Here is a 15,223-nt window from a genome sequence, read left to right as displayed (position 1 = left end):
CTCAACACTAACCTCCAACAACAAAGCCTGAGACAACCAACTGATGACAGTCTACTATTTCGAACGACCTACATCAGGACCTATTCTATCTGCAGCCCCAATCGACCCCCGAACCTGAACTACATAAGAGACGGAAACTCCCCGAAACGAACCAACCCAACAACTTTAACAATTTCACCTCGTCCCCAATTCCCCCCCTTTCCTTTCCCCTCCCTTCCCTTCACCTCCCATCACTTCCCTTCCCCTCCCTCATATCCCCCCGTTGACAAACAAACTCAATAAAACTCCCTCCCCAAAAACCTCATCTTCCCCCTCCCCACATCGAAAACCGTCAACGCATTCTGCATAAACACATCCCCCAAGATATACGGCCCCGCGCCCCCGTCCGCAATGGCCGTCATGCACAGCCCCGTCAACGGATCGACCATGTCCTGATTGATCAAGTCGACAGGATTCAAGTAAAACGTCTTCCCGCCCAAGATCACACCCACGCGCGGCACGATGGCGTCGCAGGAGGTGAAGTAGGCGCCGTACATCCAGAGGTAGATGGCGGGGGGGTTGAATGCCGTGTTGATTTGTTGGGCTTCGGCTGTACGAAAAGGGGGGGGGCGGGGGTTAGTATTGGATGGAAGAGGAGGGACAAGAGGAAGGGGGAAAAGGGGGGGGGGGGAAGAAAAGGAGGAAGAGGTGGGGGGGGGAGGGAGAAAAGAGGAGAAAAGGAGAGAAAAGGAGGTTAAAAGGGGGAAAAAGGAGATTAAGAGGGGGAGAGGGGGGAAAGGAGGTTAAAAGAGACATACCAGACGGGAGGTAGCAGAGGGTCGTTCCGCTGTCGACGATATAAGGGAATTTTCTCGTGTTGGTGTTGGGGCCGAATTGCCACCCGTCCGGAATGACGGTGTAGAAGGAGTAGTCGTAGGCGGTCTCGGGGACGTCGATTAGGTTTGTCTGTTTTGATCCTTGGTCAGTTATCATCACAGCCTCTTTCCCCAAAGTTCTTCTCTTCTTTATCTCTGTTCTGGGGCCAGTCACTGCCAGGACAGGGATAATAAAAACTCACAATAATCATATCCAACTCCACATCCTTCCCCTTCTCCAGCCCCGTAGCAGGCGGCAACCCACCCCAAGCCAACAACCCCGAGCTAGCATTCCGATCAATCGTGATACTAAACAGCGGCGGTACCGACCCCTGGTTGACCATACTCGTGAACAACGGCGGGTAGTAAAGCTGGTTGTAGGATTCATGCCCATCACCACCGCCTAGTCCACTTCCACTTCCATCACCTCCTTCTCCCCCCCTCTCCTCCCCTCTCCCCCCCTCACCACTCCCAGACCCAGACCCAGACCCAGACCCGGTGGGCATCCCCCCTAAATACGCATTCGTCAAACTCGGAAACGCCAACCCCATCAACCCACTCGTCAAATTATTCCCAAACCAAAACGTCCTTTCCGCCAACGCCACCTGCTGTTTCCTCACAGTGATGTTCCCGACCGTGATATCCGCAAAGCCCATCGGACCCGTGACGATCTCCCCGTCGCCGTACTGAATGAACATGTGCGTCTGCGGGTCCGTAGGGCCATATGGGTTCCAGAGGTCTGGTTCTTCTGCCTTTGCCGGCCCCGACGGCGAAGAAGGAGAAGAAGAAGAATTGGTGGCATTGCTACCAGGGATGATAGGAATAGGAACAGGAGAAGTGTGTGTAGGGGGAGGAGGTAAACTGTAAGCGGGACCGAACCCGCACGTCTTTTGCGGGACGTCGTTCCCAAGGTAATCGAGACAGGAAAAGTTGTGGGTGATGGCCCACGTGTCGGAGGAGCCCGTGTCGAGAAGCAGTAAGAGGGGGACGGAGTTCCAGTGTACTTCGGCGGCGTATTGGGTGCCGTAGGCGGTGGTGACTGTGACGTTTTCGTAGCCGTAGGCGGAGCCTTCTTCTCCCTCGTCGTCGCCGCCGCTACCGCCGCCACCGCCGCCACCATGGCTACCGTGGGTGTGGACGGAGTTTTGGCGCAGACGGCGTTGGTGTTGGCCGAGGATGGAGGCGGCGGAGCGGCGGTTCACGGCGCGGGGGGTGGTGCCGCTGCTGGAGCCGCCGATGGAGTGGGAGACGCCTTGGAGGGTTTGGAAGGAATGGGCGACTTCGAGCTTGCGGGTGTTGGGATGCGATCCGAGGACGGCCTTGGGGACGGTGTATTTGATACCGGCCAACTTGGGGGCCGAGTCTTGAAGGTAGCGTTCGGTGGGAGTGAGGTTTATGGAGGCGGCACCAACGAGGATGGTGGAGGTTAGGAGGAGGCTGTAGAGGCCGTAGGCCATGGTGCCTAGGGTGGGTAACATGCTGCCGGTTTTTTCCCTTCGACTGTTTCCAGAGACAAAGAGAGGCCGGATAGATGGGAAAAGAATGAAGAAACTGGACTTGGAATAGAGGGGGAAAAGGAGGGACTGTGCCAGTTGCGTTTGGAAAAGAGAGGGAGAGAAGAAAAAAACAAGTGGATGTTGTCCCGGGGCGACCACAAAGATAAGGAGCAGGTCCCGAATGCTACTTCTGGGAAAGAAGAAGGATACGACCGGCCGGTGATAGGTTTGACGTCTGCAGTGCTGCTCTGCCCAGTAGTGTCCAGTCCTTGGCCCTCGGTGGTGCAACTGTGAACAAGCGGAACAGGACGTTGAGAAGCAAGGTGCCGTGAGTTTGAGTAGGTCAGTCAGTCAGCCTGCCAAATGAAGGGCTGTGTGACTGCAACACTCGGCGGAGCTGACGGGTAAACAAACAGATGTTTGTGTGTGTTCCTGGGAGAGGTGGCGACGACGAGGGTAGGAATAAGTAATGGGTGCTAATTACAGATCAATTTCGAGCTAGAAACATGGCGGACGTTTGGTGGACGGAGATATCTGAGCTCAAGCCACAAGTCACGACGATAGGTAATGCCGGTGCTGTTATGTTCTTGAGTGTTTGGAAGAGGAAGAAGAAGGCTGAGCCGCAAGCGTTAGTCTGTCTTGCTTAGAAACATGCTGGTATCCTAGGGAAAACTGAGAAGGGACAGCTTTAGTGTGGCCTGGCACAAAATCCTTCTGTCTCGGATGTCAGAAAGCACTGCAACACCGTGTTTTCGAGACCTTGCTCGGTTAGATGTTTGCGAGGAAAGCGGCATCCGCAGCCGGGATTCGTAGATCCTCGAAGGCGATGAACAGTGCTGTATTCCCAGATTTATCAATGATTTCCATATTGAAGGATCAAAGAATTGGGTTTGTATGGGTGGTCGCACCGAATCAAATACGAAGCTCAGCAACCTGACAGAAATCACCGAGAGGTCATATCTGCTTCTCTTGTTATTTTCATTGCCTGTCTCGGCATGTTGGAACCCCAGATAAACAGACAGTCAGTCGCGAGTGTTGTCTTGTCGCCACAAACACGGGCATGAAACGTTTCCCTCTGATGGTACACCGAGATACGGACCACGACGATTTTGGTCGTCAGTCCGCTTCGTCAGTTGCGTGAGCACCTGACAGTGTATTTTGGGTCTTGGCAGGAAGAAACATGACAATGCACAGTACCTTTCTGTCCACATAAAGTTCGTTTGCCCCTCACTCAGATCTCTCAGATCTCGCCCAGGAAGATGTGAAAGCGAACAATGAAGTCATTGTCCACTGGGACGTTGTGCTTGGCAATGGTCAAGTCGGCATGGATGAAGGGCCCTGACGTGGGTACCTGCATACGGTGGTTCGACGAAACGGCCGCAATAACTGTTGAAGGGGGAGGTTGTGCGTGGTCAGCGAGGAGTCGGATTCGAGAGATGGGCAGTTTCCTCCGCTTCCGCTGTCAAACACGGCAGTTTTTTGACAGATGCAAATGTGGTGGCGTAACTGGCTATGAAGAGCAGCCGCCTGATATATCAAGCCGAAGCCCATTCTGCGATGATCCTGGAGCTGTGTAGTTGTCTCGTCGCCGTGGTTGATTTGGAAAGCTTCTAGGACCAGCTTTCAGTCAGGGCCAATTTCCCCATGTTGTTCACGGTGTCTCATGTAAATGCCCTGGCCTTTCCACAGTGGCCAGCCGTGATGATGACTGGAACTTGACACAGGTAGATTGTGATACGGTCGAGAGGTGAGCAGGGTGAGACAGACAAGGAACCTTGTCGTCTGCTTGATCTTGCATCCGGATGCATAGGGTTACATGTAGATGAGTGTTTCCCACTTGGTGACTCTTGTGCGATGTCGCAATTCCCCATCTGCCGTTTGGGTGCTCTGGCTTCTCCTGTTCTGGTAATGAGGTGAGTCTTGAGAGATGATGGTTTGTGAATACCTTTTTGCAGAAAGAACCGAAAGAGTTTTCATGGCTCGCGTGAGTGTAGGAATCTTTCGTTCAGTAGGATCGGCGTCTGAGTTTGATCAGGATTTAAGCCAAAAGGATGTTCGTGGAAGCGTAGGAGCATGTAGCCTTCCATAGCCGTGTATCGTCGGCCTCAGTAGTAAAATAATGAAGGCTGCTCCCAGAGAGCTACTGGAGGGCCGTTTGTGCCAAGCATATTCTCGAGGTGTCCAAGGGTATTCCATTTTGCGTGGCCGAGGCAAGGGATCCAATGTCGTTCACTGGCAGTTGTCCCAGGCTGGAGCGGCGTCGGTCTACGGGAATGGATAGATAAGCAACGTTTGGGGAAGATTGAAACAGATAATCCAGAAAACTAGTTCCAGATTGTTGAAGTCAGATTGGAGCCATTGTGCGCGAGTGTCGAAAGTGCCAGAGATGATGACGTTGAGAGTTGGGGGCATCACGTGAAGAGACATGCTCCCTTGGTGTACATTGCAGTTTGATGCAGGTACAGACAGCTATGCACCTGGCCGCCAGGTGGAGATGTTTTCCGGCCGGCAATTGCTGCTTTGTCTTCCCGTCTGTAGCGGGCAGGCACCAAGATTAGAGGGTCAAAGCTCAGAGGGTCTTGGCTTTGTCATTCTGCAAGCGACACGGGAACTTCCACTTGTTGAAGAGAACAGCCGACTCACTGCAGTGAACTCTCTTTCGACCCCTTTCAACTTCCACCCAACAACTTCCAATTTGTCACCATAAATCACTCATCTTCTCAACAACCATCAAATTCCTCCCTTTTCTCTGCCATCCTCAACGAACGTGTTCGCGCGCGAGCTATAACTGCTGTCGTGTGGAATTACCTATTGAATCAACCTGATAAAACGCGCGACCTCTTCTGTTCGAGCCACTCACTGGTGATCTGCTCTGCTCTGATCTGTGACCGTTCAGTTGTTTGACTGTCAGACTTCATTTCAGGTTCAAGTTGGGCTGCGTGCTCAGCTCCGGCCACGCTCGTCAAAGGCCTTCTTCCTCTACTCCCGTCTACAACATACCTACTCTCTTCCATCCCGCCCTGCGGACGTGATACGTACGGTGATCGCTCTGACTGCACTGCATCGTTGTATCGAACTGTTGATTGAACCTAGTGCGCTCTTGAACAGTTCCGTTGTCGTCTCTTGATTCTTGATCGCCTTGGGTCAATCGGTAGAGGTATTCCAGTTTGTCATCGTCATTGCCCGCCAACACTGTCTGCCTGCCTGCCGGGCCGTCTTGAGGAACATTGCAACTGAACAGTCCACTGAAGCCTTCAGGTACAAGGCCCCTGGTCCGACCCTGAAAACTGCCATATCCTCAGCTAAGCACATCTGCCCTAGGCGGTCTGCCAAGCCGGTCTCTCCGCCTGCCGCTTACACCCACCAGAGGTACCTGTTTTTCACAAAAAGGCCCCGCTATTATTTTTTCGCAATCCTCTCTCCAATCCAGAGACTCCGACCGACTTCGCCTTTTGAAAATCCGGTCCAAATTTGTCAGGCGGCTGCTCTCTCTCCCCGTCGCATCTTCTCTCCCCGCCGCCCTCATCCTTCAGAGTCCAACATCCATTCAACAATCCTTTCCGCTGGTCGCTTGATATTGTTTGTTGCGCGCTTGTTTTTTCCCGTCCAGCAGCATTTTCACCGCTTGTCTGGATCTGCCTTATCACCAACATCACCACCCAGTATCACCAAGCACATCGCCGCAAGTCACAGCCAAATCGCAACCACAATGGCGGCCCCTCAGCAACCCGATATCAATTCGATATTGCAGCTTCTAAGTATGTCTCCTCTCTCTCTGTTCCTTGAATAGCTTTCTCGCCGCGCCCGCGATTCACAGTGTTCTGACCGTATTCTCAGATGCCACTCAGCGTCCTGCTTCTTCGACCCCTACCCAGAGCCAACCTGGCCTCCCAGCTCCGGCCCAGCCTCCTATGCCGCCGGCTGCCTACGCCCATCCTCCCCAGCAACCTCCCGCCTACCCTCCTCAACAGCCGCCATACCAGCAGGCTCCCGGATACTACCCTCCGCCCGCCGCGAGCGGAGGCATCGACCTGAGCGCGGTGCGCCCCGTGAACTCTGGCACCGTTGACATCCAGGATGCCGTAGCCAAGGCCAGGGCTATGGCCGCTGAGAACGGTCTCGTCCCCTACGAACAATCCTCTAGACCCTACCCTCCTCACGACTCGCGCCCCCACGATTCCCGGGCTCCCGACAACCGCCCCTACCAGCGCGCCCGCTCCAGGAGCCCCCGCGGCCGCGAATCCTACCGCGACAACGTCAACCCTTACCGCGACGAGAGAAGAGGCGGCGATCACGGCCACCACGGTGGTCAGTCGCGTGACTATGGACGTGAACGCTCCTTCTCTCCTGGCCGCGGACGCCAAGGCTTTTCGCCCCGTGGAGGCCATGGTGGTGGTCGCGATCGCTCACCGCTTAGGGGCAAGGAGGGAGACACCGAGACCATTCAGATTGAATCTAGCCTGGTTGGCCTCATCATCGGCCGTCAGGGCGAGAACCTTCGTCGCGTCGAAGGCGAGAGTCGCTGCAGGGTTCAGTTCGTGCCCCCGTCGAGCCCCACCGAACAGTACCGTCCGTGCAAGATTACCGGTCCCCGTGCGCAGCGTGAGGAGGCCAAAGAGATGATCAACCGCATCATTCGCGACAGTGGAATGAGGGGAAGCGCCCCGGCTGACAGGCCTGCGCCCCGCGACTCCGGCCGTGGTGGCTCTGCCGCCCCGCCTCCTCTCAAAGAGGGTGAGGACAGTCTTCAGATTATGGTCCCTGACAGGACTGTCGGTCTTATCATTGGTCGCGGTGGAGAGACCATTCGCGACTTGCAGGAGCGCAGCGGCTGCCACATCAACATCGTCGGAGAGAACAAGAGCGTCAACGGTCTTCGTCCAGTGAACCTTATTGGTACCCCCGCCGCAGCCAAGACTGCTAAGGAGTTGATTCTGGAAATTGTCGACAGCGATAGCCGCAACGCTAGCAACCCTGGTGGCAACCGTCCTCCCCGTGGCGACAACATGGGTGGTGGCGGCGGTGGTGGATACGACAAGCAGAACGATTCCATCTTCGTCCCTTCTGAGGCCGTTGGTATGATCATTGGCAAGGGCGGTGAGACAATCCGCGAGATGCAGAACACCACGGGCTGCAAGATCAACGTTTCCCAGTCGTCTGGTGCTGGTGAGACTGAGCGTGAAATTGGCTTGGTCGGCACCCGCGAAGCTATTAACCGTGCTAAGCGTGCCATCGAAGACAAGGTCGACGCGGCTGTACGTATAATCCCCCTTTGTTCACTTGCGACGACTTACTAACACGGACAACAGAAGCAAAAGAGCTCGGGCGGTGCCCCTCCTCGTCGCGGCCAGCATCGCGATTATGATAACCCCAACTATGGTCAGCCTTCTAACAACAACAGTGTTCCCCAGCAAAGCTTGCCCGCAGGTAACGCCGCGGCTCCTGCTGGAGCCGGTGCGCAAGGTGATCCCTATGCCATGTGTATGTGCCCCCCTCATGCTTCCTTGATATTCCCAGGACACGCACTAACTCTGAACAGACGGTGGTTATGACAACTATGTTGCTTTGTGGTGGCAGTCCCAGCTTGCCGCTGCTCAAGGTCAAGGTGCTGCCGGCCAGGCCCCTGGCACGTCGTAAACTTCGCCATGTTGATGCCGGACTTATGATGCGCATGCCATGCCATGATTCTCGCCCATGTCTCTCTTGGCACGTTTTGACATTGCCGCTACTGCTGCTTGCTGCTGCTTGTCTCGTTGACCATGCTGCACGTTGATGTCTCGATCATGACGACCATCATATTTCATGCTATAGGGCATGGACAAGTGAGAGCGCTTACCATTTTTTTTTCGGCATCTCAGCGTATAACTGGAAGAAGACGAACTCCAGTTGTGTTCAATGATTGTACGATTACGACTTTATCTCGGGTGGCCGACTTTTCCAGGCACATTTCACGACATTGATGGCTCTCTTATAAGCGCGTGGCAACCGCTTAGGCCCGGTTCATACCGATGATATTTATCATGGGCCTTTCTCTTCATGGCCGGGTTGCTCCATATATCTGCGATCTAGCATGCACCTCTGTCTGATGCACAAAGCTGGCTACCTGCTGAAGAACCCCATCCCAAGCGATCGAATGCAGATGTGTCCTGCAGTGGTTGGCTCACTGCAAGACCATCAGTCCAAATGGTTGGGTAACCTCTTGATGCGATCTACCAATAGGCTTGACTGTTGCATCCACACTCGCCGCCAAGCTGCTTGATATGAGACCCGGAGCAAAGAACGGACTGCAGACTTTTGTTGTCCTTGGATACAAGGAGATCTCATTGGGATTTTTGCATGACTGCTATGAGCCCTGCCGTCCATGTCTTTGTGATCATGATGAGAATCATGCTTATGGAGAGGATCTACCCACCGGATGCACATGGTCTGAGGTAGACAACCCAAGCCATCAACGACATGTCACATGTCGTCGTTTTTTCTTCTATCTCTTTCTTCTCTTCGAGCTTTTTTTGTGCCTCATTTGCATACGTTTCACATGAGAACTAAAACCTCTATCACTTTTGCACTGAGGAGCAAAATCATGGATGATCTCCAGTTTGGCTTTGGATCAGCGGAGTGGATGCTTACCAAAAAAATAAGGGTGGTGGTGGTGGTCATTGACAAATGGATGGATGGGTGGATGGAGGGACAAATGACGGACCGCCGCCCGTTTGACAGGACATGCACATATGTATACTAGAGGATCAAAGAGGGAACCCGCAAGGCGTTACGTAGCAGAACAAAAAGTTTTTTTTTCGTTCAGCTTATGCCGTTTGGTGATATCTGTTATTATCATGTTTTCCATCTCCGCAGCAGACACAGACCATTCCACGAAAAGAAAGTGATGATTTTTTTTAGGTAAATGTGTCAGTGTTGATGTTTACGAAGAAGAGGTAGGTACAGAAATCCCAGCGAATTTGCAGCTTTGTTTTATCCAACCTGGTGCAAGGTTCGTTGTTGTTTCCAACTATCCAAGCTACCTACCTTGGTACTTCTTTACCCAGGTATCTTACTCGATCTCTTAAGTTAACATGTAGGTATGGTGCAGAAATGAATAGTGACTAGACTACCTACATACCTTGATATGGAAAGCTTGGTAGGTACCTAGTAAAAACACGCAACTCGAAAGTTGTTAGGTAGGTACTTAGGTAGTTATGGGTTTACGGACGAGTGTGTGTCTTCCTTTGCTATCTCTGCCGACCGATTGACGACGGTTTTTGTTATCATAGTAGTTCGTACGTATTGCGTCCGACCCAAGCATTTGAGGTTCGATTTCGGATCTATGGTAGGCGGGCTGATCCAACCTTTCTTTCTTTCTTCTTTTTTTTTTTTTTTTTTTTTTTTTTTTTTTATATCCTTTTTGTGTTTTTAAATCTCTGCTTTGGTCTTGAACCTTTCGTTTTCTACCTTGCCTTGCCTTGCCTTTGCCTTAAAGCATCGTTGGTTACGTTCAATCAACTTTCATGGATGTCCCTAACTAGTCCGGTTTGACGTTGGTGAATAAAGCTGGGTGTGGCATAGGATACTTGCCCTTGGGATTGTACGCCATGTATTTGCGTGATTCCGCTACGATATCATCAATAGCAACTCCTTCCTCACAAGTTTCCTTTACATAAACGATGAGATTGATGTCTCGCACACGCCTGTAAACACTGTAGGTAACCACCAACTCAAAGCGACCAATCCCGGATCTCGGAATGAAACCCTTTCTGCATGCCCCAGCTACACTAGAAGCACAACATCGACGCCAAGCCCCTTCTAATCCTAGTCTCCACGCTCACTGTAACGCTTCGCTTACGGGATCCCTCCCTCCCTCCACTGGTACTCTTCTGACTTTATCTCACTTCTTCCTTTGTGATTATGGAAAAACAACATGAGGCTATCTGGAAAATCTGTTACGGCGCCATCTGATCAGCTGCCGCCTTAACACACATGAGATTATGGGGGTCAAAGACATCATGGACAGAAACAACGACAACGACCTGACGCAAGCGGCGCGAAAGTTGGAGGTTTTCAGTATTCAAGAATCTTTAACTTTTTGTGACCCCGCTTTGTCACCACCATCATCAGCATCACCATCACCATCACCATCAGCCTCGGCATCACCATCTCCAGCTCCAGCTCAACAACCACGACCAACAGCCGCATCAGACTCAGACTCATCAGCCATCGACGAGCGGCAATCCATCTGCCCCACCTGCCTCAACCTCAACTACTCCCTCTTCCGCCCCTTCGATTCCCACCCCCCCATCCTCAACTCCTACTCCCTTTCCGTATCCCCGTCTCATAACCATTTCCCATCCAGTGTCTCTACCGCCCTCCCGCCTCGCTACCTCTTAATCGAATACCAAGACCTTCTCCAGACTTCTACTTCTACTTCCACCCCCAATTCCAATTCCAATTCCAATTCCAATTCCAATTCCAATTCCAATTCCAATTCCGAAAGCAACGACAACGGCAACACCCCAGCATGCCCTTACTGCCCCCTCCTCCACAAAGCCATCACTTCATTTTGGGACGACGACCCAAGCTCTTATTACAGATATAAAGCGCCGGTGGCTGACGCACGCTCTTTCCGGCGGATATTATGTCTTACGCAGCAGCCTGCTGTTACTTCTCGTGATGGTTTTGGTGATGGTGATGAGGGGACAGGAGCAGGAGGAGGGGAAACAGGAGGGGGAGGAGGGACGCTCAGACTCTTCAAAGCGCTGTTGTACGATGATTACCCCGATGCGACGTTCCCTCATGCTTTGACGGTGCGGGATTCGACAAGTAGGATCGAGTTTTATCATCATCCTTGGGATTTGGTTGATTTGAAGAAAGCGGAAGAGGAGGGGAAAGAGGGAAAAGAGGGAAATGGGGTGAGGGAGGAAGATAAAGAGCCAGATCCGGAAAAGGAGAGAGGTGAAGGGATCTCTATGGATGAGGTAGGAAATGGCAGGGCGACTAAAGAGTTGAACAAATCGAGAAAATCAGAAGAATTGGGGCGGGAAAACGGGAAAAACGAAGGGCAAGGGGAACGAGAGGGAAGGAAAGACAATGAAAAGGGGCATAAGGAGGGAATTAAAGAAGGGAACCAACGCTGGACCTCCCTCCCCCATCCAGCCATCGGCTTCGCCAACCACGTCCCCTACGCCATAACCCTCAACCGCGTCGTCCGCCTCGCCACCCGCTGGCTTTCCGCCTGCGACTCCTCACACCCCAAATGTGCTCCCGAGCCACACCAACTACCCAAACGCCTCCTCGACCTCCGCGGCGGCGTAAAGCTCATCGACACCACCACCACTTCCCCCTCCTTCACCTCATTTGCATCCACCAACCCCTCCTCCTCATCTCCCAAACCGCCCACATACATGACCCTCTCCCACTGCTGGGGCCTCACCCACCCTCTCCTGACAACCACCACCACGACCCTCGACTCCCACCTCTCGCAAATTCCGTGGTCTTCTCTCCCCATCCTATTTCGCGACGCCATCCTTTTAGTCAGGGAACTAGGCTGCCGATACCTCTGGATCGACAGTCTCTGCATCTTGCAGGACTCTGAGACAGACTGGCTTACTGAAAGCGCAAACATGTCCTCCATCTATGCTCACGCCACACTCAACATAGCTGCCACTGCGCAACGGGATGCGTCTGTCTCGTTGTTTAGACAGCGGTTTCACGGACAGGGATTTCGCGAGCTTAGATTATCTGCTGCGGGACGGAGTGCGGCGGGACTGGGGTTAAGGGCGCCGATGGATACGGTTGAGATTGGGAGTTTGCCTTTGTCTTTGTCTTTGTCTCTGGGAGAAAAAGAAGGGGGAGGGGGGGGCCGAGGGCCAGGGGAAGGAATACAGGTACCGGTTTACGCAAGGATAGGACACGAGAGAAGTCATGAGACGTTATTTGGGGAGGTGGAGTACTTTCGGACGCTAAAGGAGCCGATACTTGGCAGGGCATGGGTTTTTCAGGAGCGGTTGCTGAGTAGACGGACGTTGCATTTTGGGAGTAGCGAGGTGTTGTGGGAGTGTAGGAGCGGGTGCTTTTGTGAGTGTGGGGGGATTGAGAGGGGACATGTGTTGAGTGTGCGGAATTTGAACAACAATGCTGCTGCTAGTTGGCGGGCGCCGGGAACGGGGACGGGGAGTGGCAACAACGACAGAGGTGGAAGGGATAATATGGAGTCTTCGGGACTGTTGAGTCCGCCGTTGCCGTTGTCGAGGTCGTCGACTTTTGAGACGGCGGGATCATCGCTGAGTCATGGGACGATACCGAGGAAGGTGTTGTTTGCCAACCTTACTTCTGGCTCATCACGGCCGGGACAGATGAAGGATAGTAGTAGCCGGCTTCTGCACGACTTTTTCCTGCGTTGTGTGGAAGAGTACTCTTTCCTCTGCCTGACTAAAGAACACGACCGCTCTTTTGCGCTGGCTGGCATCGCGAAACGGATCCGGTCCCTTCTCTCACCTGACGATCGATACCTCGCTGGTCTCTGGCTGCACGATTTACCGAGGGCGCTGCTGTGGCAACCCTACCGCCATAAGAAAGTATGTCGAGCGGGTAGTAACATCCCTACTTGGTCATGGATGTCACGGTCATGCTACCCGGTGGAAAATCTACAAGCAGAACCCGGAAAGAGAAAAGGAAACCCATCGGCGAGCAAGTGTTCGGTACGGTATAAGCACATTACACGCTCGGGGTACGAGTTCGAGCTCGATGACCGACTGCAGGTGGACACCGATCCGGCGAAAACCTGGTGTGAGTTTGAAGGAGACAACGAATTTGGAAAGTTGAGGGGAGGGCAAATTACGTTGACGGCAGCGTATAGATGGGGAATAGTATGGACGATGGGGACCAAACGAAGCAGTAACGAGTGGACGGGGAGGAATAATCTGGTGATCGCTATTCAGGGGAACGAAGAGGGTAATGGTGACGGCGAGGAAGGGGTGCTGTTAATACCCATGGCACCGGATTGTCCGAGACAAGAAGATCCGAAGAGTGTGGCGCTTTTGGAAAAAGTGTTGGTGGTCTTATTTGGTGGAAGGAAGCTAGACAAGGAAACGGGAGGGGATGTAGATGGGCCGCAGTTCTTTTTGGCGTTGAAGGAAGTGGAAGGAAGGGAAGGCGTCTTTCAGCGAGTTGGGTTCTTGGAGTCGGAGTCGAGGGTTGACGTGTTTGAGAATGCCGAGGTGAGGACAATCACCTTGATTTGACAAGATGAGGAAGCAGTGTTCAGGCGATAGGCGTTTACCAGTCCTGACGAGCCGGTGTCTGAGAAGCTCTTAACCCCGATGGCCAGGGGTTGTGCAAGTGCTGCTTAACGCCGAAAGGGTTGGCGATTAGTGCAGATGAGCGAGGAAAGTGTGATGATGAACAGTCCACAAACGAAATACCTTGGGATAAGACAAAAGATGTATAAAGGGAAGGAGAGGGGGCATCATGGTTGGATGGGATGGCCTTGTTTAAAGCCGCTCAATCGCTCTCCCGTTCAACAACAAACACAACATTAACACCACCATCCTCTCAACGCCCATCATCAAGATGTCCCACAACAACACCACCAAGAAGCAAGCTCCGGCCAACTCGCTAGTCTGGCTCGTCACCGGCTGCTCCTCCGGCTTTGGCCTCGAGTTCTATCTCAACATTAAAGCTCGTGGCGACTACATCATCGCTACCGCCCGCGACCTCTCCAATCCCAACATGAGACATTATATCCAAGTTTCCCAAACTGAGGATAATGTATCTGTCCTCCAGCTCGACGTCACCGCATCCCAGGAGTCCCTGAACGGGATCATTGCAGAGGCCATCAAGATTTACGGGAGGATCGACGTGCTGGTGAACAATGCCGGCTACGTAGCGCTGGGCGGTTGGGAAGACCTGGGCTACGACGGCTTCGTCAAGCAATTCGAGACCAACGTGTTCGGCCTGCTCAAGGTCACCAACGCGGTCCTTCCGCACATGCGAGAGCGCCGGAGCGGGACGCTGGTGTTTATGGGTTCGCTTTCGGGATGGAAGGGAAATGAGTTCTGTGGAGCGTATGCGGGGTCCAAGTTTGCTGTTGAGGGTTTGTGTTTTTTTTCCTTCTTCCCTTCTGCTTCCGTCTGGTATCAGTCAAGCCGGCAATCACTTGACCAACCACAGTTTGCTGACAGGAACGATACAACAGGAATGGTGGAAGCACTCCAAAAAGAGGTGGAACAATTCGGCATTCGCACCCTTCTCTTCGAGCCAGGACAGTTCCGAACCAACTTGCTGTCACCTTCTCACGTGGTCGCCAACGTGTCCAAGATTGACGATTACAAGGAAGCGTCGGAAATGACCCTGCGCTCCTATGCCGATGTGGACTCTAAGCAGAGAGGTGACCCGGCAAAGGCTGTCGAGATCATCATGGACGTCGTCCGTAATGAGACCTTCTATCGATATATTGAGGAGGGGGATGTAACGTATGCTTTCAGAAACGCGAAGTATGGGACTATGAAGTTCAGATTGCCGTTGGGACAGGATGCGTTTGATGCGATCAAAACAAAGTGCGACCTTACTTTGGAGGTTTTGGATGCGTGGGAACGTCTCATCACGAGTACCGATCATAATGATGTTAGGCATAGTGATGTTGGGGAGACGAGCGAGGAAGTTTCTACCTAGGATTGTTTTCTGAAGTCGGCTTTTCCGTCTCCCGTCGGCGGAATTCAGACGGCGCGATGATTATACTGTGAATAGTTGTTATTGGGCGTCCCAACTCCGAAACATAGCTATGTATGGCTGTTGTGTCTGTACGTTAGATCCAGATCAGCACACTGGAAGAAAGCCAGGGACTCAAATGAAGAAGAATTCTAGATTGTCTCAACAGGCAAGATT

At 52.8% G+C, this 15,223-nt stretch overlaps 4 protein-coding genes across 4 annotated transcripts; 3 read left to right on the top strand and 1 right to left on the bottom strand.

Moving 5' to 3' along the window:
• Positions 1-275: 275 nt before the first annotated feature.
• NEUTE1DRAFT_83089 (uncharacterized protein) lies at positions 276-2,365 on the bottom strand (the record flags this gene model as incomplete). The annotated part of the gene is made up of 6 exons (XM_009853438.1): positions 276-589; positions 798-945; positions 1,058-1,265; positions 1,374-1,599; positions 1,717-1,926; positions 2,011-2,365. 6 exons carry the CDS (start codon positions 2,330-2,332, stop codon positions 276-278), a joined length of 1,428 nt encoding a protein of 475 aa, XP_009851740.1.
• Positions 2,366-5,987: 3,622 nt separating this feature from the next.
• Positions 5,988-8,196, top strand: NEUTE1DRAFT_83087 (uncharacterized protein; the record flags this gene model as incomplete). The annotated part of the gene is made up of 4 exons (XM_009853437.1): positions 5,988-6,108; positions 6,188-7,605; positions 7,660-7,831; positions 7,890-8,196. 4 exons carry the CDS (start codon positions 6,060-6,062, stop codon positions 7,985-7,987), a joined length of 1,737 nt encoding a protein of 578 aa, XP_009851739.1.
• Positions 8,197-8,460: 264 nt separating this feature from the next.
• Positions 8,461-9,144, top strand: NEUTE1DRAFT_117210 (uncharacterized protein; the record flags this gene model as incomplete). Its single annotated transcript, XM_009853436.1, has 1 exon — positions 8,461-9,144. One exon carries the CDS (start codon positions 8,611-8,613, stop codon positions 8,887-8,889), a length of 279 nt encoding a protein of 92 aa, XP_009851738.1.
• Positions 9,145-10,347: 1,203 nt separating this feature from the next.
• Positions 10,348-15,010, top strand: NEUTE1DRAFT_122725 (uncharacterized protein; the record flags this gene model as incomplete). The annotated part of the gene is made up of 4 exons (XM_009853435.1): positions 10,348-12,024; positions 12,283-13,557; positions 13,910-14,432; positions 14,535-15,010. 4 exons carry the CDS (start codon positions 10,348-10,350, stop codon positions 15,008-15,010), a joined length of 3,951 nt encoding a protein of 1,316 aa, XP_009851737.1.
• Between the last annotated feature and the right edge of the window lie 213 nt (positions 15,011-15,223).

The sequence above is a fragment of the Neurospora tetrasperma genome (genome assembly GCF_000213175.1).
Source record: "Neurospora tetrasperma FGSC 2508 unplaced genomic scaffold NEUTE1scaffold_4, whole genome shotgun sequence".
NCBI lineage: Eukaryota > Fungi > Ascomycota > Sordariomycetes > Sordariales > Sordariaceae > Neurospora > Neurospora tetrasperma.
Note: the sequence above shows the minus strand (reverse complement) of the source record. Positions and strands in the feature narration are given on the sequence as shown.